Source organism: Lissotriton vulgaris, chromosome 4_1, assembly GCF_964263255.1.
Source record: "Lissotriton vulgaris chromosome 4_1, aLisVul1.2, whole genome shotgun sequence".
In the NCBI taxonomy this organism is placed as follows: domain Eukaryota; kingdom Metazoa; phylum Chordata; class Amphibia; order Caudata; family Salamandridae; genus Lissotriton; species Lissotriton vulgaris.
The window spans coordinates 1,713,063,955-1,713,086,573 of NC_141691.1; the positions used below are offsets into that span (position 1 = coordinate 1,713,063,955).

Consider the following 22,619-nt stretch of genomic DNA (forward strand, 5'->3'; position numbering starts at 1 on the left):
AGATTCTGTACACCTGGATAACTTGCTGCTAACAAATGTACTTGATACTGTTTTAAACTATGGTTTCTTTAATGGTTGTGATTACTGCTGAATAAAGATTATTATTATTATGATTATTATTATTATTTCTACTTGGCTGACATTCTAGAGCTAGTTTTTGTTTAGTCTTTTACTTTCCCTGTGATGGAGGGGTACTGAGGAAGGAGTTCAGCATCCTTTGCCTGCAGTATGACTCTTTCCATTGCTCCCCCTATTCAACTTGAGCAGCAAATGATCGAGGTGCCTTCACAATCCATCCTGCATCTCACCGAGCTACCTTCCAGCTACTCCTTAATTTCTGAGAGATACCACCATATCTCAGAGACACGGTGGACTGTAGGGAAAGACCCAAGGGGTGAAGAGCTGTATTGGAGACTGGTACTAAGCAAGGGGTTAGGGGTGCTGAGAAAGGAATACCTTGCCTCAAAAGATATTTGCCAATTTGTTAGCCGTTTACTTCCTGAACCATTTCAGTATTTATTCCTGATTTGGGATTTCTGGTTATGTGGAAAGTGTAATCTGCCTATCCAGTTAGACAGTGGTGTTCCTTCTGACCTTAGCTTCCTAGTCACACTATCACTCAATGAGGTTTGAGTAGTGTGCTCAAGACTTTTTTTTGTTGCTTCTGTGGCGTTTTACATTAATGGTTGTAATGCAGTTTCTCAGGTTTGAAGCCCAGAGAGAATCTGTATCAATGTTGTTCAGTCATGGGGGGTGCCAGTGTATATCCTTGCTGCACCTTATCCTGATTCACTAACACTTTTTGCCAAGGACTGTAAATACTTACACAACTTACTCCACCACCTTCTAGAAGTGCATCAATGGGTCCCACTAGTCAGGTACTACCAGTGTGCATGCAGGTTTGGGATTCGAAACAATCAGAAACTGGGTTTTATTTCCACCTGGCTCAATGCACTGATAAGCAGGAATATATCTAATACATTGCTGCTGTGGAGATTTGAGTACACTCCACCTTGTACATATTAATCCTGCACTTGCTCCCTATAGATTGAGTGATAAATGTTAACTATTCTCTGCATACTTCAGGGAGTGGTATTACATGCTCTTATTTGCTGCATTACTAGTTGCTTATTGTCTTAGGGTCAAGTAAGTTTCATCCTGCCCACAGCTGCTGCCCAGGCTTTTCATTCACAGACATGCCCTTGTCTACTCTAGATTGAAGACCTCTAGAGGTACCTGGTTATTCATTATAAAATGTATGCAACTTATTAATGGACTCACAGCCCTACTTAGATCAACCATTTCCAGGATGGCCTGGCATAGGTGAACCTGCTATCAAACATACCACTTACAGCGCCAACTGTCTCCATATCATGCCAACCAATCCAGCCCTTTGGCTCTGAGTGACACAAACTGCAAGTGATATTGATACTAATGATCTTATGCAAAATATCAGTGTTTTGGCTACAATGGTGCATTTATCCGTTTTTATCTATGAAGGGAGTAATGAAAAGTTCCTAGCGACTATCATTCAGGTACATGTTTTCTTTTAATGGGGTTTTTATGACAAAGCCTACACACATCCTTAATTCATATGAAACATTACTTACATTTACTATCCAGTGACGTTTCACGTCGTCTCTCCTGCACTCCCGCAGTCTTCAGATTACTATTGCTGCCTCTTTTGAAACATGGGGCCAGTATCCTAATTCCCACTCTGCACTTAACGAATGATAGCATTAAAAAACAAAAAGAACGAACTGACAAAACTCTGTTAAACTTAAATTTTGATTCTTTATTAGAAAATTGTGTATATCATTAAATAAGGTAAATTAAAAAAAAGAAAATGCAGTCTGCACCCTTCACCAGTTTTAAGTACAACTATGTATAAATAGGCCCAGCAGTCTTCCTGTTCCCAAAAGTGAAGCATATCAGTGAATATGCACCAATCATTTGTCCTCCCTGAGCTCTCATAAGTGGTAGGAGAAGAGTTGGCCCACTTCTTGTGGCTAAAGAATGGACTGAATTGGAGGAAGCAGCAAAAAAATTGAAGAAGCATTGTTGTTAATTTTCAATGAATTCAGATGATTTTTCAATGACTAAGCTACCTAGGCTGCTACAAATAATTGTGCTGGTGTTTTTCAGCATACTTTCCATCTCCGAACGGTCTGCAAAATTAAAAAACATATAACTAAAAGAAAAACACCTATTCACTGATGGGTCTTATGTAAGATATGAAACAGCTGAGAAATACAAAGTGGAAACATGAAACAGATCAGTTATGCTTACCTACTAAAAACAAGGATACCTATAAAATTACTGAACATTAATGGTCTTTCTGGCAAATTGGAAGACCCAGAAACATCAAACTACTTAAAATAATTTGATCTGATTTTACTCCAAGAAACCCGGGAAGAGAAAGAGATACCCCTACAAGGATATACAACTCAAATCCACCCAGCAACTAGATGTTCTTCCTATGGTCACAGCTCATGTGGCCTGGAGTCAGCCTCAATACTAACAATAGGAACAATGGAAGAAATCAATGTAAAAATCACTCCCCCTAGTGCGATACAGGCAATAGTAATAACAATTGAATACAATCAGGTGGCTCAACCACTATACATAATAAATACATACATACACCCCAAGCACAGATAAAAAGGGGCAAGAGAACTTGTTAGCGAATTGGTAAGAATCATGAAGGAAAGGGAAATGGAGAACATACTTCTTCACTTTTTTGGAGAGAAATCAGAAGATGAAATGGCACTGGAAATGGACATTGCATGGGGAATACCAAACCAATCCTCAGCCTCTCCAAACAAGCAAACAAGATGCTCAAACCAACTACTGAAAGACCTTTAGCAGTTAAACCTGAGAGTACTAAACAGACGATTTAAAGAGAATACACCGCCAGCTTTAACATATTTTTCCTCAACCACTTCTTCTCATCTCGATTTCACCCTTGCAACACTACCACGGTTTGAAATAATAAGCTCGTTCAAGGTTGGAGAGAATGGTCAAAGTGACGACCTGCCACTAGAAGTGAAACTAGGCGTCACTAGAGGGAACGATATGGAAGCAAGAAAAAGTATCGGCACAGTGTATACCTCCAATTATAGACAGATAAGGTGCAAGACCGATAAAGTAGAAGAATTAACAATCAATGCAAAAACAATCTTGCACCAGATAGCAAGTTTGACAAAGAATCCATAGGAGGCTTGAGAAGAATTTGTAACGGAACTTGGAACAACATACGCCACAGAGCAAAAACTCTGCAAAGGGAATACACTGTGTAACATATTTGGTAAGGTAATTACACCAGAGATAAAAAAATCTAAAACTGAAAATAAACCAGATCCTTAGGAAGCTCCGTAAACAATCGAAGAACAAAGCCCTGCAAAAAGAGCTGCAAACTCTAAAGGCCCAGCAAAAGAAGAAGACTTGAGAAAGGAAAAGGCAAATGAACAAGGATCTCTGGGCGAAAATCGTGTTCGACTCGAAACAGAAAAACAGTGCTAGATTCTGGAAAACAATCCATAGCCTCCAACGGCCAGGCCACAAAAGAATCAATTCACATATATCTGACCCCGAATGGGCGCACTACTTATCAAATAACTTCAATGATAAAAACCCAGAGGGGGATCCACCCAGAGGATAAACTCAGATAATCGAAATGTATACAAGTACAAACAAAACAGGAATACATAAACATGAAGTATATGACGACTCCATTATGACTGAGCCCCTGCGCAAGACCGCAAATCTGGAGGAGGTAGCAACAACAAGCCTCAAACCAACCTCAAATAGAAATGAAAACAAACTATGTAGCAACAGCGGTTAGGATCAAGGCACTAATATCAAAAGGGAAACTAGAGGGTGCTCCCGGCCCCAATGGAATCCCGCCAATAATGTACAAGCAAGACGCTGACTTCTGGAGCAACACACTGGCGCCAGTCTTCCAGGAAATCAGGGAAACAGCGATATGTCCATCATCCTGGAGAGGTTCAAAAATAAGCAGGGTGAAAGGAGCAATCCAAGTAACCATCGACTTATTGCCCTAATCGATACAGAGGCAAAGTACTATGCGGGACTCTTCTTGGAGGAACTAACATCCTAGGCAACCCTACAGCACATCATCCCAGTAAACCAAACCGGATTCTGTAGAGGTCAGGGCACATCAACCAATATTATGGCGCTAACCCTACTGACAGAAGCGGCAAAAGCAGCCAAGAGCTCGCTATTTCTAGGCTTTATAGATTACAGCGCAGCGTTTGACCATGTAGACCGCAGCAAATTCTAGCAGAAGCTGGAAAAATGGGGGATTCCCGGGCCACTTCTACAACAGCTGATACTACTACATACCAAAACTTGGATCAAGATTAAACTGGGATCTGGAACGCACCTTTCAAGGCAAATCAAAACCACCAAAGGTCTAAAACAAGGATGCGTCCTAGTCCTCATGCTGTTTAATTTCTTTCTCGCAGATCTTCCTGGAGAAATGGAGAAAACCAGATCGCATGCTCCGTGGCTGGGAGACATCCCACTATCAAATCGCCTATATGCAGACTACCTGGTCCTAATTAGCTGGTCCCCCATTGGACTTCAACATCTCCTGGAAACCACCAACAAATTCTCAATAAATAATGCACTAAAGATTAGCTTAAACAAATCAAAAGTCATGCCAGTGAATTATAATAAAACAAAGAAACTTGCATGGTTCCTGGACGGACAGAGGCTAGACCATGTAGCCACTTAAATATAAAGGTGTACTTTTAGACAGTAGAGGTTCGTTCAAACATCAACTAGAGGCTATCTGCCAGAAGGGCACAAATTCTACCTCTCAATGAAGCCCCTGAAGAAAGTTCTCCCCGACTGGTCACTGGATCCCCTTCTACAGGTGATTAGAGCACGCTTACAGCCAATGCTCACATACGGCAGCAAACCCATGCAAGGGAAAGACGCCACAGCTCTAGACAAAACTATAAGTCGAGCATATAGGGCAATCTTCCATCTGCCAAATTACATCTCCCCTGCCCAAATCCACCTCGAATTCGGTCTCCAGAGACAAACGATGGAGAGAAGAGGCGCCTATATAAAAAGCTGGGGCAAAATCAGAGGCGCCGAGCAAGGATCCTTAAACGCCCACCTCAGGACTGAACTGTCTACCTGAGAGAACTCACCCTCCAGGAAGTATCTAAAAGAATCACTGGAGAACCTGGGATTAACAAATCTCTGGGAGTCATCCACAGATATCAAAAGCTTCAAAAAAGTGGTAACAAAAGTAACCAAAATGATATCATCCATAGATGACAAAGAAATTCTGTCCAAGAGGGCTCATGGAAGGACAGTGCTGACAGATTACAAAGCTCTTAAGCCACAGGAATACCTGAAAATGGGCCTCACGCAGACGACAAAAAACAAATTTTTAAACTTGCGCCTCAGCATCCTACCAATACTACCCTATCTGGCACCTTGGAAAAGGGGAGCAGAAAAACACCTTTGCCATCTTTGCAGTACAGGGAAAGAGGACCTAATACATATAATCTGCTTCTGGCAAACCTGATGGATATAAGGCGCTCCTTACTTCGAGGTTTATGGAACCAAAAGGACATAACAGGTTGCAGGCAGTCTGTGATGCTGTGCTTTAATCCTGAAGAGATTAAATTAAACTGCAAACTAACAAAGTATTTTGATATAGTGGCCAGAAGACTCATGAGTTAGCCACATGGTTCATCCAAAGTACAGCAAGCAACAGCACTTTAATCCAACAAAGGACAGCCCGCTAAGTCACTTGCCAAGTCACAACCACGCCTGGCATATTGAGGTACACTGAATTTACAAACTTAGAAATGGACTATACCAAAATGCAATTGTGACTCTTATGATTTTTTAGAGTGTAAAAACACCTTTTTCTTATTTTTTCACCATGAATGTAAAACAAGGCTTAAATGTTTTTTAATAATGGAGCTTTTTAATATTGTGAGTTTTAACTAACTAAATTATTCTATTATATAAAGTTACTTTATTGGAGTTTATCAACACATGGCACTGTGTAATCAACAGCAGTAAATGTGAATTAATGACTTTGTAGGCACTAATTTAAAAATAACTAGCAAATGTATTTATAGGCTAGTCTTTTTTTCCGACAGCCTATTCACAAAGATAAGCATACATGTGTATATTTATTCACGAGTACATTTACTACTACACCTAGGTGTACCTCTACACTATTGCTACTCACCATTTCAAGTATAGATGTACACCTAGGTTTTAACTCTACAATGTTTGCTATTTACTCATGTCTGTATATAATAATATGCCTAGGTATAACTCTACACTTATCTGCTCAAATTAGGGAATGGGGCCTCCTACAGGAGTATTTACAAATATAAAAACTAGGCTAGTAACTTTTCACACGTAGGTGATGATCTCAGCTACAGTGGCAGTGAACTCCATATGGGAAAGTATAGAAGAGGTTATTAATGCTTATTAGTTATTAAAAAATATTTCAAATATTTTACTTGAAAATACAAATAAAAAAATGTAACTTTAAAAATGTTATTTCAAACTAGAACCAATATTATAATTTTGACAGCAAATTAGCTCATCAAATTAAATGTGCATCTGATACGAGATTAATTTAAATATATCAATGTAATTCATAAATAAAGTTTAAATAACTAATCCACAATTGTAATTATGTTTAACTTTTAGAACAATAAAGTATTTAACAGTCATAGATAATTTTTTACATTAAAATAAATATATGGGTGTATAAATTTAAAATGTCAAAATAGTACTCGTAGTACGGCCCGCGGACCGCCAGCAGCCCGGCAGGTCTTCATTGGCGGCTCGTGGACCATACCTTGACGTTTTTACGTTTCCAGTGAGTAAACACAGAAGATGGCCGCAGGAGCATACGTAGTGAATACGTATTCAATACGTGACGTATTCACTACATATGCTCCTGCAGCCATCTTCTGTGTTTACTGCCGGCCTCTGTGCCCGCCACTGTGACGTCACACACAGCACTGGTGGGAAGCTTCCCAAAAGGCCCTTTGAAAGTCAGCTGTAAGTGCTTTAACATCGGACTTTTAAAGGGCCTTTTGGGAAGCTTACCGTTTCTGTGTTGCCAAGGACGTCCTCTTCGCCCTCAGCCTATTCTCCGCCCGCAGTCTCTTTGTCCACTCGGAGTCGCTTCATCTCAATATTCAGCTTCCATCTCTCTCCTTAGGTTTGCTTCAGCACTTTTTAAAATTAATTTATAATACTTGTCCCGACCAAAATTATGGTAGAGAAGTGGGAAGTCACTGGCAATTGTTATGTGACTTCTGATCCGAATTTCGTTTTAAGCACATTTCGGCTTCTCATTGACATCCTTTGGTGTTATTGCTGACTTTGGCGAGGCACATGGTATTGCTGTGAGTTGATAAAGAGGGGTTTGAGCTCTCTTTGGCTAGTATGAGTGATAATACTTGAACTTATACTAAGGTCTGAAAAATCTTTTGTGCTTTTCCATGCCAACTCCCTTGTAGTTACATCGAATTTGGAAATATAGCATTGTCTAATGCCTCAAACCACACTGTAAATGTGGCCCCTGAGAGAAAGTCGGTGAGTACCCACGCTCTGGGGTATCATTTTATTTCCCTGCCTACATTGTTTTCTATGGGAGTGTGTTGCAGTACCTATGAGCAACCGTGTGTGGTGCTTGACTTACTCCAAGGTTAGGCTGGAGTACATTTACAACTATTCTGATACCTTTTGATCTGTAATAACTTTAAAAGTATAGTTTGTGAACAGAAATGGTCTTTCTCGTCTGGTAGTGTGTGTTTGTATTGGCATGTTACTCCCAAAACCCTTCCTTCAATTTCCTTATGGAGTATATGGGGAATACTTACCTTTCCCATATGAGAGTAAGTATTCCCCATTTGCTAGCGACTCTCTCTTGTTCCTCCCATATTTACTATTTAACCATAAGCCTACTTCAACTTGACTACCATGAAGGAAATACATTTGCCGAAATGATTGGACAGGAATAGGTCAGATGGCACCACCAAAACAATAACACAATATCCCTCCCACTGACAATGACAATACTTTATTTGAGTGATTAATAAAAATCAATACAAAAGAGTAATCAGTATTAAAAAGAGCAAGCAGTATAAAAAGATATTTAAAATTTAAATAAAACAGTGTATGTGTGGGAGGCATGTGCTACATAGGCACTTTTGTTTTTGCTAATAGCATAGGTGCAGTCAGAAAGATATGCGTGTGATGTGGCAGATGCTTGACCCAGGAGCTGAGATTTTTCTCGGGGAAAAGTAACAAATGTCATGCAAATGCAACATTTCCAATTTCACATCCCATAAGTATTTTTCCTCTCAACTACACAGAAACTGATAAAAGTGATTACACCAAATATAACATTCGATTGCACCTTACTGCTAAGTTTATCTTTTATCGACTGTCAACTACCCAAAATTAAATAAAGGAACAGGATGTACAACTTCTACACAGATAAGGAAAGCCACTGTAAGTATCTATGTATGTATGTGGTTTTTCTATAGCACAACCCTAGCCAAAAGGAAGTGTCCCTAAAACGTCACTATGACATTCGAAAGAACAGCCACCTGGAAAACCACGCCATAAGCATTGCATGCTCCTTGCAAGCTTCAAATTTGCTCTCATCTTCTATATTTATGGATCACAGGCCCGACATGCTTTAATGCCCTACGCCATATGTCAGAAGTATGCGATGCACGCACTTGATATGCATGTCAGTATGGGCATCATCCTCACACAGTGACTGTTAAAGTTATAATGTATGAATGCAAAGATCATATAAAATGTACCTAACAGACTCGGCCGTTTTTAGATTGGCGCAGTGACTTAGAGGCTACTCAGAAGATCTAAATAGGCAAGGATCCCAAAAAAGCTATGGAAAGTACAAATGTTGGAATTTGTTAAAAATACAATGACAAATACAAGCCTCAACTTCCAAGACCACTGAGATGGGTAAGAATAGACATCAGCACCAAGAAACCACGGATCAGCCTAAGTTTTACAAATACATCTTGCGTTGTCACGGTATGTTAATTCTTTGTCTGCAAGAGATAATTCTGAAGTCAAGACGAACATGCGGTGGAGGAGACTCCCAACAAATGTGCGAGTCCTGCACCTATACTGAGATATCATTCCAAATGTCTGCCTATCCAAAAAAAATAAGCTGAGAGTAAAGAAACCATAAATATCTTGACAATCACTCCACGATGAACACAAACAGTCCTAAAAACAGACTTCAGAAATTTAGAAAAGAACAATTAATTTATTCAGAAGAAAAAATGTATCTGTGGGTCTACTGTCATTTGAGCGTAGGAGTGCTGTCAAGGGCCTTTGATGCCATGTTAAATTCTCGTATTAGCCGACACACAATGTTTTTTTGAGGAACTTCTGTCTTATGTCCCTCCCCAAAACGTGCTGTGGGGTGGGTGTAATAAACTTGCTTCGCCTCCAGCACACCCAGGCACTTGTCTTCAGAGCACTCTTTGCGTCACTTAGGATTACTTATCACACAAAATAAATCAAGAGTCGAAAAATATATAAACATATTTTTCTACGTTTCTGAAGAATGGTGCCCTGTTATGTATATGAAGGCGGACATCACGGCATGCTATGCGGTATCTAAGCACACCCACTCCGATTGATGTAAAAATCTTCATGACCGTTTGACCTCATGCAATCAAGCTGGCATTATTGTGGCTGGGTGATATGTTTACAGATTGATCTATACCACGGACTTCCTTTCCGAAACGTAGGCGATTGTTAAGCAAAATATATCATTTGGGGCCACCCTTCAGTCTTACAAATAACGAAGGCATTCATCGAACCTACATTTAGACTTCCTAAGTGCCCTTCTTTGTCCAGGTGCATTTCAATGTGTTGTGTTTTCCCTTTAACAGCAAGCACTCTCTACAATGACAATCGCAGCAGTAGTGCCTTGCAATAATTTATAATTATGGGCGAAGGCACCGTGATTGCAATTTCCAGTTTATTACCCCAGGGGGTCACCGGTACATTCTTTGTCAAAAGTGCCTTGTGCTGATGTCAGGAGGTTAATTACTATTCAGTCAGGCTGCAGATATTACAGTAGGTGGCCGTTTAGAGAAATAATGCTTTAATTTTTCGCACTAATGAAAAATATGTATGTATACATGTTCAGTACGAAAAACCAAAAAGAATGTACTGTAAAACTAGGAGGGACTGATTCAGCGCGTGCTCTTCGGAATTTTATTAGCCCTCGGTTGTTTCCTGACATTATCAAGGTGGATAAAATCACTCGCTGGGGAAATTAAAATACAAGTTTTAAATAGCAATTCTGAAAGCAACTTTATCTTAAAGGCTGTTCTAGAATAAAAGTAGGCTAGTCTTTATAGTGCTCGGTCTAATTAAAATACAGTATGAATAAACTAGTCGCGAGTGCCGTGCGTCTCAAGATTCCAGCCACTCTGCATCCCAATTTAGAAGCACGACTATTCTCTATATAGCACAGCAGCGCAATGTCAACGAATATAACAAGGGGAGGAAAAAGAACTGACATGGAAAAGTAACGCAAAAAGTCCAAATATGCTGCACCCAGAAAAATAACAAGCATATTACATTTGTTTAGCAAACACAGGATCGTTGGGCTTACAAATGCTGCGCACATCGCACAGGGCGGTCATTTTATAGTCTGCCTTTCAGCTGCAAATGTATTACCCTATTACCTCACTTAATTAAAAGCGTCACAAAAAGGGCCCTCGTCTAGAATAATACTATGGAGTACTTCACGGCGATGCTTTAGCTGCATATGCTATGTAATGCCTGTCATAACGAAATCAAAAACAAAGAACTACTTGGTAATAGGAATTCCATCACGAAAGCAATACGCGGCCGCGAGCAGCACACGGGGTCGGAGGTCACTGTCGCCAGACAGAGATAAAACTTGTAAAAGACAAATAGCTAAACCAGGTAGTTGAACAGATGTCATGCTTGACTAAAATACGTCGGCCTTTGCTGAAAGGTGTGGCCTGTAGAAACTAATCAGTTGTCCTTTGGAAATAAACAAGGATACGTTCTACTTATAGAGACAGGGCCGGCTCTAGGCATGTGCAAGCTGTGCACCTGCACAGGGCCACCAAACCCCAGGGGCCACCACACCAATATATATCCTTAATATATTAATCCTCTGAGGATGGATACATATTTGCGTGGGGGCCCCTGGCAGGGATTTGGCGGCCTCTGGCTCTGTTCCACTTCTAAACTCCCTGACCCCCCTCTTTACTGGCCTGCGCGCTCCGCCCCGCCCGGACCCCCTCTTCCGGGCCCCCTACCTACGCTCCCTGCCCAGGGCCACCATGAGCCTAGAGCCGGCCCTGATAGAGAAAATCGTTTTTTAAATGACACATTTGAGTCCAGAGCATCTGTTTAGACTCACGTTTAAAACACTTCTGGGGAGGAAACAACGCTCGTAATGTTTTTGTTAATAGATTATGCTATCTTAAATAATGCAGCTGCAACAAGAATAAATAAAGAACGGCATACCGGTGAGCATTTTCTCAAAGATGACTATACTTACAGTTACACACAATGGCATGTAATTTGTGAACAGACACGTAAATTCAACAGCCCTATGTTCCCCAAAATATGCACTAATTGTGACGATTCACAAACCCTAGAGGTACTTAACTAAGTCTGCATTAACTGTTGATTGATTTCTGTTCACCACCCACCAGTGGGACATTTAGCAGATTATCTTCGTGAGTAAGGTGCAAATGTGCCATATATTTTCCCTTTATTCCTCCAACTAAATATCAGATAGTGAAATCCTTTTTTGTACCATTAGTAAATATAGGGGTGCTACGGTGTTGGTCACACGGAATTTGCACGGACGATTGTGGGTAATATTTCGGTGTCAATGTAAACCTTGTGCTCTACTAGAAATGTGGAAATGTTTAACGCTCTTTTTGTCCATTTAAATCCTATCTAGGCACAAGAAAAGAACCATCTGGGTTGTAAATAGCAGATCCGGAGGCAAAGACTTAGGATCTAATGACATTGAAGAATACAGCAATTACACGTTTAGGGCTAGTGCTGGGAACACTGGGCTTTAGAATGCCAGATGGGTGACTATTAAGGACAGAACTGTGTATGCACTAAACGGTTCTGTTGTTTTTCACACCCGATTTGAAAATCTAATTTAACAGTAATTCAAATACAGATGTGGATGTATACCACTGAGCCCCATAGATTAAGGTGCATAAACGTAGAATTGTACAGCACATATTAATCAAAGGGAGACATTGAGCTAAAAGACTTCCAATCTAGGATCACACTATATTAAAAAAAACACACACACACACTCACCCCCTCCCTCCAACACCCCCTCATTTTACTGTGCAAGTTGGGTTCAAGGTTTTCCTCCAGTTTTTACCTGGAAGACATTTTGTGGGCCAAAGTAAGTGATGGTAATGTACGAAAACTTATTGAAAAGCAACCTTTTTACTGGCTAGGTTTCATGGTTTTCCAGAAAAGTTATAATTGCCACACTCACGCACCCGATACTGCGGGCCAATGCAATTTTAAATGCAGCTTGCTGATAGCTCGACTCTCCAAGAAACACCTCATTGTGGTAGATCACCAATTTCAAAAGATAGTTTCCCTTCCATAGCAAAGCAGCCTCACCTCATGCGTCTCTCCTTCAGTTATTTTCCTTGCCACAACTTCCTATTTTGCAACACTCCCTATCCGACTGCCTCGTTTCTGCCTCTGTGGTCATGCCCACCAACCCAGTACCCTCCAAACATGGAACCCCCTCAGCCCAACCAAAATTCAACTGGCAGCATCCCTATGCTCACCAGCCTTCCTCTTCTATCCCTCAGCAATCCCAGAGCCCTCTTTTACAACAAGAATACATCTCCCATACTATATAGCACTGACTTTTATACAGCTATGTTTGAGCTAAACCTATCCACATACCTCTAACCATCATACCCAATTACTGGGCCAATAGAGGTTGTTGTAGGATTCTTGTGCATCAGAAGGATGATACGTCGTGTGTACTAACACTTACTAGGGCATAGTAAATGAAAATGGTACATATAAACAATTAATAGCAGACATAGAAAAGGAATAATAAAAATAGAGTAATAGAAAAGAATCTAGGAATACAATGACTAAATGAGGTTAGGCTAAAAAGGAAATCTGCTAGTCTTATTATGAGAAATACGTTTATTAAATCAATTAGTTTAATTCAATCCGCCAAAGGAATGTGTAGTACAGTGTTGCTATATTCGAAAAAAGCATGTTGAGCGTTCGCCTTGAGCCTGAATGAAAAGCACACTGCATTAAATATAAGAAACATTTACAAGCCTTTGCATTAGGGCTGCGGTCACTTAAGGGTTAATGGAGGTTTTAAATAAAAGCAATCCGTGATGAATATTTTATATTCTGGTGCTCCACTTAGATCTTGAAGTGTCATATGCAATATCGCTCAGAAATCAATATTCACACGGAGTTCTTCAGGGAAAAGAAAGGAGACTTGAATAGAAAGTCAATGTTTGCTAGTATCCAAATCGCTGCCTACCTTTATTCCAATCGCAGTTTTCTTGGCTTCTGCTTTTAATCGTGTCGCTCTTAACGCGGGCTTGCTTTTCTTGTAATCTTGTTTTCCTGCAAGTGTAAATCAAACATGAATGGCACATTCAAGAGACGCGTAGGATGCAGTCATTTTTTTCTTGGTAATAGGAGAATTGCTTTATCAGGTCTCAGAATAAAGCAACATTTTACACCCAAGTACATACGCATACTCAGTGAAACCATAGATGAACTGACTTTTAAAGTTTGTGGCTGATAAAAGATAATCAGTTATACACAACAAAAATTTAATATCAACATTCTGGATAATGACTACGCACAGATCACCACTGCGCACTCTGTCTTCTCTGCTGACGTCATCTCGACTTTGTAGTATTTTTGGGAACAGCAAATGTGATGGGCACATACTGTGGGGTTCATTATGAGAATGCAAGTTTGAAGTTATGACGATGGAGAGAGACAGGCACGGGCTTAAACTTAAGCACTTGGTAAAACATGTCAGCAGCATGTCACACAATGTCTTATTACTTACCGGTAATCTTCATTACCCCGATTAGGGTCCTCCCCGTCCCAGTCCTAACAACGTGAGGCAGTCCTGCCTCCACCCAGCCAATCACAACGCCAGTATTCAAAAGTTACATAAGCCCCTCCCACCTACCGCCATGCCTGTTATCAACAAGATTCCGACACAAACACAGCGGGAGGGCGGGAGGGTACAGGACTGGGACGGGGAGGACCCTAATCGGGGTAATGAAGATTACCGGTAAGTAATAAGACATTACCCCCTCATGGGTCTTCCCCGTCCCAGTCCTAACAACGTGAGGAACTCACAAGCAGAGAACCAACAAAAAACGCAGGACACCAGGGATCCATGCAGAGTACAAATCAGTAAAGATCAATGAACAGCAACGTCCAAGACGCCAACAGAAAAACAGCCAGCAGAGGCATGTAAAACAACAAGCCAAGAAGGTAGCACAAATACGAGACGGGACGGGACGAGACGGGTGGCCGCCCAACAAATTCCCGGATAGAAAACTCCTGCCGCCCCAGCCCAGGAAGCAGGCACAGAACGTGTCTAACGACCCAGCACCAGAGACGGAGGAGGCAGACCCAAAGGACCGAAAAGGCAGGCAGACCGCCAAACGCACCCACTGACCAACCTCAGAACCGGAAAATCGTATCCCCCAAGCCGCACCTCCACAGGAGACAAACAGGGCAGGAGAAAATGGAAAAACACCAGGGAACGAAGGTGGGAAAAACCGGAGAGTCCAGCGAACCACCAAGGAAGGGGGAACAAGGGACCCCCCAGCAGGTAAAACAAGAAGAATCACCTCCAGCTGCCAAAGGAAACGGTAAGAACCCACAGGCAGAAAGACCGGAACAAGCCACAAACCAACCCAATCCGGCCGGAACTCCCAACAGGAAAAATAAACTAGCAGAGCACCCAAAGCACCCAACCGACGAGCAGAGGCCAGCAAAAAAGCCACAGTAGCTGACAACCAGAACAAGACAGCTACCAGCAAGAGCTCAAAAGGGGGCAACATCAACCTCCCCCCAAACAGCAGGCAAAAACCCAAGAAGGCACAAGTACAGGAGAGACCGGCCGACGAAGCCGAAAGCCTAGAAGAAACCGACTCTCCAAAGGGGCAAAAACCACCAAGGAGGCTCCAGGACCCCGACAAGCACGAACCGCCGCCCACTGAGAAGACAAAGCGGAAGGGGCAAGGCCCTGTAAAAAAAATAGTCCTGAGAAAATCCAACACAGAGGTAGGATCCCCCAGCACAGGAACGACCCAATGGGAAGAACACAAAAAGAAAAAAGAACCCCAAAGACGACCACAGCACCCAAGGGCCGAAGGCCGACGTGACAATGGGATTCCACAAGCTACCACAGAGGAACAGCCCAAAGACGCCAACCACAGCCGCACAAGAGCCAGGCCGTCAGAAGCAAGTGACGTCAGGGCAAAAACCATCTGTGGACCAAAAAGCGGAGCCGGAGTCAATGAAGTCCGGCCAAACCCGACCCCCGCCAGCAGCAGCAGGAGCAGAAATCAAAGACAGAGAGGCCAACGATACAGACACCTACACACACCCCCTTACATCCCCAGACTATGCAGGAGGAGAAATAGGAGGGAAGGCACATAGAAAACCCGAAGGCCAAGGAAATGTGCAGGGGCCATGCAAATCCACACCAAATCGAACCAAACAAAGAAAATGCGCAACGAAGCGAGCACATAGGGCACAAAACAGAGGACAGGAGGAAACGGCCCAAGCAGCGTCTTCAAACGAAAACGCAGACAGTCCCAAACACAAACTCAAAGCCCACAGAGGAGACACGGCCCAGAGAGAGCTGCGGGAGCCCGAACCACCAGAGGCACAAGACACACCAATGAGCCATAGTGTTGTGGGAACACCACATGGAAGCCAGCAGGAACAGAGACATGCAACTGGTCCCCCCAAGAAGTCCCAAGCAGCAAATAGCCACGGGAAGGCCAGCACGAATCAAAAAACTCGGCAGCCACCAAGGACCCCAACGTGGTGCCCAACCCCAAGGACAGGCGTCCAAGGACAACAAGAGGAGAGAAGGGAGCTGAAAACGCACCCCAAACACCAGGTCGGGAGAGCAAAGCCACCAGGCCAAAGTAGGAACCAGAACAGGGGAGAGAGGAACCAGAGCCATGTAACCTGCACGGAAAAGGACCCAAAGAGCCAATCAGAAGAAACACCAAGGACAGGTGGAACAGGCAAACCCAAGGAACCACAGCCGTGGAGGCAGCCACCACCTCCTGGAACCGCAACCAACCCCAAAGGGCAGAGTGCGACCCAGCAGGACCCACAAAAGAGCCAACAGGGAAGTGAACCGAGCCGGAGTGTGAAAACAACCCCCTGCAAAGTGACGAACAGGCCCCGAGAAACCGAAGGCCCTGAACAGGAACCAGAAGAAAAATGGCCAGAACCACAACGAACCCCAGTAACTGGAGCAAGGCCACAACGCCACCATCGCCATAACAGTCACAAGGAGGGTGGAAGCATAAAACGGACAAAAGCCACATAGGGAAAAGCCAAAAGCACCCCCCAGGCGGTCACCCACCCAGGTATGGACCAGACCTGACCCTGCATAACATAGAACAACAGGAGCAAGCAGAGCGGAACCGCCAACCAGCAAAAAACCTGCACAGCAGGAGCCAGCACCGCGGAAAAAACCTGGGGAACAGGAGAGAGGCCGAAAGGCAACACCCGAAACAGAGAAAGGAACCCATCCACAGCAAACCGCAGGAACCGCGGACCAGCCAGACGGATGGAACGTGAAAAACAGACAACACCCAAATCCAGGGAAGTCCAAAAAAATAAAAAATAAAAAACACCCACCAGGAAGAGGGGAATGACAGACCGCAAGGGAAACAACCGACCAGCGGCACCAAATGGAATAAAGCCCCGGGACACAGAACCGTGCAGAAAGGAACCAACGGGCGCCAGGACCAAGAACAAAGAGGAAGAGGAACCTTGGCCCCGCTCCGCCACCGGAACTAGCACAACAGCGCCCAGAGACAAAAAGAGACCGACGCCCAAAGAAGAAGGTAAATGCAACACGGGTCAAAGGACAACGGAGCAACCGTGAAAACAGCCCAAAAAGGGGGACAGCCCGGAAAGGAACCCGGAAACCAAGAGCGAAGACCAACAGGACCCACCAGTCGGAAAGCAGACCGGACCAACAAGCCAGGAACAACGGATCCGAGCCCCCAAAACCGTAACAAAAACAGCAACGGAGACAGGGAACCCACTGCCAGATGAACACCAGGAGTGGGACATAGACCCAAAGAAAAAGAGACACAACTGCAACCACCAGGTCACAGAGACCCCCCTCCCATGGCACAACAATACCCAAAGCCCCGGACGACCAACACCCAGGGGCAGCCGTAGGCGCAACAGAGGCCGGGAACCAAACGGAACACAGCCTCTCCCACCCCTGACCACGAAAGGGCCGAGAGGAAGACAGAGCAGCACCACACAGACAGTCAGCAGAGGGAGCCAAAAAGCCAAGGAGCCACAGAAAAACAGACAGTGGACCAAGACACCAGGACCACGTCAGCCGAGGAGAAAACTCAACCCATCAAGCCAAGACAGGAAGGAAGGCCCGCAAACAGCCAAACTCCACACAACCCATGAGAAGGAACAGTGAAGTACAGGCCGAACAAGAGCCAGCACGCACCCCAAAAGAAGAAGCAACACATGGAAATGCAGGAAAGTGAGAGACAAAGTCCGCCAGGCGAAACCACCATCCCAGAAAACGAGGAAAACCCTGCGTATCTGCCGCAAGCCATGCATCAGACAGGATATCCAACAGGACAACATGGAAGGAAAAGGTCAACCACCACAGAGTAAACAAACTGTGCCGAAAACCCCACAGCATCCAGGGATCTAGGGCTACAACCCAGCATCACCCTAATAAAAGACCTATCCCCAGGACAACGCAAAGTAGGCCCTGGCAGCGCATACTGGGCAGCCAATACCAACAACTGTGGAAAAGCACAGGTTGAAACTATATCAACCCAGGTAATTGGACAGCATAGGCAGGAAGATCTTGTGAACACCAGTAGCCCTTCACAGTATTCAGCGCAGCCCCAGGATCTGCAAAAATGTCATCCACCTGCAGAACCTGGAAACTATGCCGCATGGAAACAGCCCAGACAGGCACAGGTGAAGACGACCCTTCACACATGGTGAGGGAACCCGAGCAATCGAACCAAACAGGAACTCACCACACAACAAAGGAAGTGCCCAGCAACCTCCAAGCAACACTGCCCCCAATCACCAAATCACACAACGTGAGACCAGTGAAATTACAAGGGCAGCCCTGTAGCCTCCACCCACAGCCCCAGGTCAAAAGACCATGACCGTGGGGGCCGGACGCTGCACTAGAACCACAGCGCCGGAACGACCCGGGGCCAGGACACCACGAAAACTCCCCTCCCCAGCCCAGCACATGAACGGGGAGAGTCCCTGACCCCAGAACTGGAGCGCAGCTGACCGGGGGACTGGAGCAGCCGCGCAGAGAGAAAAACACACAGGAAACAATTCAGAAGTAAAAAACTGCAAATGAAATACTCCTGTGAAATTCACACAGTAAAATAACGCAGAAGCATAAAACTGCAAATGAAACACTCACGGAACCGTCCTGAAGAAACCAAGAAACAGAAACAGGAACCAGGAGCACCAGCGTTCCGACCGACGTCGGAGCAGAAAAAAAACAGGCATGGCGGTAGGTGGGAGGGGCTTATGTAACTTTTGAATACTGGCGTTGTGATTGGCTGGGTGGAGGCAGGACTGCCTCACGTTGTTAGGACTGGGACGGGGAGGACCCATGAGGGGGTAATGGGTTAGTAGCACTAGCACCTGCAGCGGGTCAGGCACTCAGAAGGGGCAAACGGAGCAGATCGTGAGAAGGTGCTCATGATAGAAGAATGTCACCTGGATGTGGAGAGCTTTTCGCAACTTCAGGGTCTCTCAAAAGGCTTCTTCAAAAAGCTGAATGGTCCGATGCATACACTGCTGAGAGTGGCGTCAGTATTACAGACCTGCCTGGTTATGTTGCAGGCTGTCCTGCTGCTGCCTGCCCGGGCCCAAGTACCTCTGCCTGCAAATGCATAACGCAAGAGATTTAAACACACACGTACTTGGGTTCAGACTCGGCTCTGCCATCCTTGCAAAGCAGATCCCTTTTACTATCACGTGCAGGGCTATACTCAGCCACGCGGTGCGTTCTGCAACTGCGTCTGATGCAAGGTGAGCAGGGCCTGACATAGCAGGTCTGTGACCATCAGCCACTTTCAGGAATGCATGGAAGCATCAACATACTGCATTCCGTCCATCATCTGTGTGTCTTTTGCTTTCTCGCCCTAAGTGCGCCGGGTATGCCTGGGCTCACTGTGCCACTGGATTCAAGCTAGCCTGGCTGATGAGGGGTGATGCCCCGAAAACGGTCCCAGGGTGCTTGTTTCCAGTCCAGGGAGGACCTGGCTTGGCAGTTCGGGCTGGACTGTTCCCATGGGGCACAGGGTCAAGACTGATTTGCATATGGCTGGGTCTAAACTGGGGTGGCATCGTAAGTAAAAGTACGATGGATTTAACCCAGATCTCTTGACTGGGAGGGAATGTCTGATTTGCTCTGCATTCTGTCTATCATCTGTGTGTCTTTTACTTTCTCAACCTAAGTGCGCCAGGTATGCCCAGACGTGGGCCCCAGGCTCACTGTGCCACTGGATTTAAGCTAGCCTGGCTGATGAGGGGTGATGCCCCGAAACCGATCCCAGGATGCTTGTTTCCAGTCCAGGTAGGACCTGTCTAGGCAGATCGGGCTGGACTGTTCCCATAAGGCCCAGGGTCAAGACTGATTTGCATATGGCTGGGTCTAAACTGGAGTGACATGGTGAGCAAAAGAATGATGGATTTAACCCAGATCTATTGACTAGGGGTTGAATGTTTGATTTGCGCTGCATTCCGTCCATCATCTGAGTGCCTTTTGCCCATGAAAATGTAGGCACGACCTCAGACAGTCAGAGTGCCATTTCCAAGGTGGCACTGAATACCAAGATGTGATGTATGAGCCAGAAAAGTTGCAGGGGGAGCTGGTATTGCAAGCTGGGGTTGCAGTATGTGAGCTGGCAGTAGATGGATGTGATTGTGAATTAGACACTGTGAAATACTAAGTGGCCATCACACAGTGGCAAACGAGTGAACACGTTTAAACACAAGATTATTCATACTCCCTCACACAGGCCTTCTTTCTGGAAAATATGCTGCCCCTGAGGATGACCATGCTGCAGGCAAACGTGTGTCATTGCCCCCTGCAGAACAGAACAGTTCAATTTCTTCTATGATCACCACTGATCAGAACAAGAGCACATCCATGTCAAATTCTTCCCCAAGAGGTGCAGAGTAAGAGGAAATGTAAGAGCTGCACGGGGAATCAAAATAATCAATCTTAGTGGCATGCTTCTGTTGGAAGCCAAGGGCAAGGAGAAGGAGGGGAAGCGCATGAGGATCCCAGAGAAAGTCATATACTGGAATACTGATCCCAAATTAGAATAACTACGATTTTACACTTCAAAGGAAGCATTCTTGACAAAGATCAAGATCTCCCTTGGAACAGGCGAGGCATGCATATGCAGCAGAGTCAGACAGGAATCAGGCAGTGAAGAAAGGAGAATACAAGTAGCCAAGCCTGCTCTCCAATGTGAGCAAGTTCATCCTTATCCACCAGGACCCATGCTTTTTTCACTTCTAGAAAAGAGCTGAAAACTCATTTGTTTAACTAACCAACATTACATCACATTGCAATCACCATGATGCCGGACCCATGTAAAGACATACTTCTCTCCCTCCACCTGGTCTCCAACTATACTTTCAGTGCCTCCTCCACCTCACTATTCTCACCTTCATCCATGTTTCACTGTGAACCCTGCTAGCCACTCTCTCCTTGCTAAAGCATGAATACCTCACTCCTTATGCAGATCACTCATCAGTTTCTTTGTTTTTTCTTAAGTCTCTACTTTCTCTTCCCAACACTGCCCTTCACCTCACCCACACTGCATGGATATACTTGTTGCAAACCCCTCTCAGGCAAAGCCTGTTATGTTGCAGGTAGGTCTACGCTTTATCACTTTATCAATCACCTACATACATATACGTACATAAATCAAAAACAGCATCCTTCAAAGCCATCAATTCTGCACAACCTTTTCCAATAGTATGAATTTGTGTAGTAGTCCTGCAGCAAGTGATTATCTTCTGTACTGAGTGTAAGAAACATTAGAAGAGGTAAAAGAAAAACTCTTATGTGGGCACATCCTGCCAAAAATCACACATGACAATCACAACACTACATAGTCGCTAGAAACCAGACAGGGGAATGAGGTGAATTCCGATTTTGAAATGATGAGGCAAGGCTGCTGTGGCACTTCCGGCATAGCGGTAGAAGTATAGAAGTGTCAGAAGACACTTGTGTGCCAGTGTTTCAGATGACAGTATAAACTGACGAGCTGGTATAATGCGGGAACCAATTGTAACAAAAGTAATTTACACCATAAGAACTTACATTAATCACTGGTGATGGATTTGAATTTACACAGCAACATTTATTGTGACTTATTATTAAGCAGACTAATCATCACTCTTGGTTTAGGTACCTGGGGTGTGCGTAGATGTAAAGAACTAACATTATACATTATAGATAAATGTACACAACGTAGGAAACAGGAAAAAGGAAAGAACATACGTCTGACTAAGTTTATAAAACAAAACATTGAATGAAAATAATAAATGTGCCAACTAGAAACTTTCAGTCTCCCAGTTGTTTAGACAATTATGGCTGTACTTTTCATTTGTCGCTCAGTCCATAGGCGAGGTAGTCCATACAGAGTACACACACGAGGGACAATCTTGCCCTCTGAGTCCTAGTGTGTGCCCACAAATTGCTTAGAGTATTTAAAGTTTAGAATGACTACTCCAGTTAGAAGTGTCGACGCATTTCGGCCATGTTATTAAAGGCCTCTTCAGGACTGTGGCAGAGCGCAAATAATATCATATACACTGCAGGGAGAGCAGAAGAGGAACACTCGGGGCTCTTTGGTGGGCGATCCGCCGGGACTGGCCAATCGCCAACCACAAAGGACTGCTCGTTCTGGAGTAACTTCGTTTGTGTCTGTTGTAGTACAGATAGCCACTATAAGGCGTATGGAGGATATCGGACAGATCGGAGGATGGTAAGCATGGTACGGAGTAAAAGTATTGTAAGCAACCTTGGGAGAATTTCTGATGAGTGTGCTATAGTGCAGGCGACATTGAACACTCTAAAGGAGCAGTTACAATCCCTCACTGGTGCGGTAGAAAAGTCTGGTTGCTAAAAGTCAGGCGAGTCAGCAGGAACTTACTAGTACATGCTTCACAGTTTAGATGACTAGATGACAGCATCAGCACAATGGTCC

The 22,619-nt window shown here is 44.2% G+C and overlaps 1 protein-coding gene across 1 annotated transcript in view; it reads right to left on the reverse strand.

Moving 5' to 3' along the window:
* TRIQK (triple QxxK/R motif containing) overlaps positions 1–22,619 on the reverse strand; it is a 413,105-nt gene that overhangs the window by 157,687 nt on the left and 232,799 nt on the right. Inside the window, exon 3 of the mRNA XM_086965987.1 lies at positions 13,625–13,710. Coding sequence (XP_086822113.1) covers positions 13,625–13,710 — 86 coding nt within the window. The remainder of the gene's footprint in view (positions 1–13,624; positions 13,711–22,619) is intronic.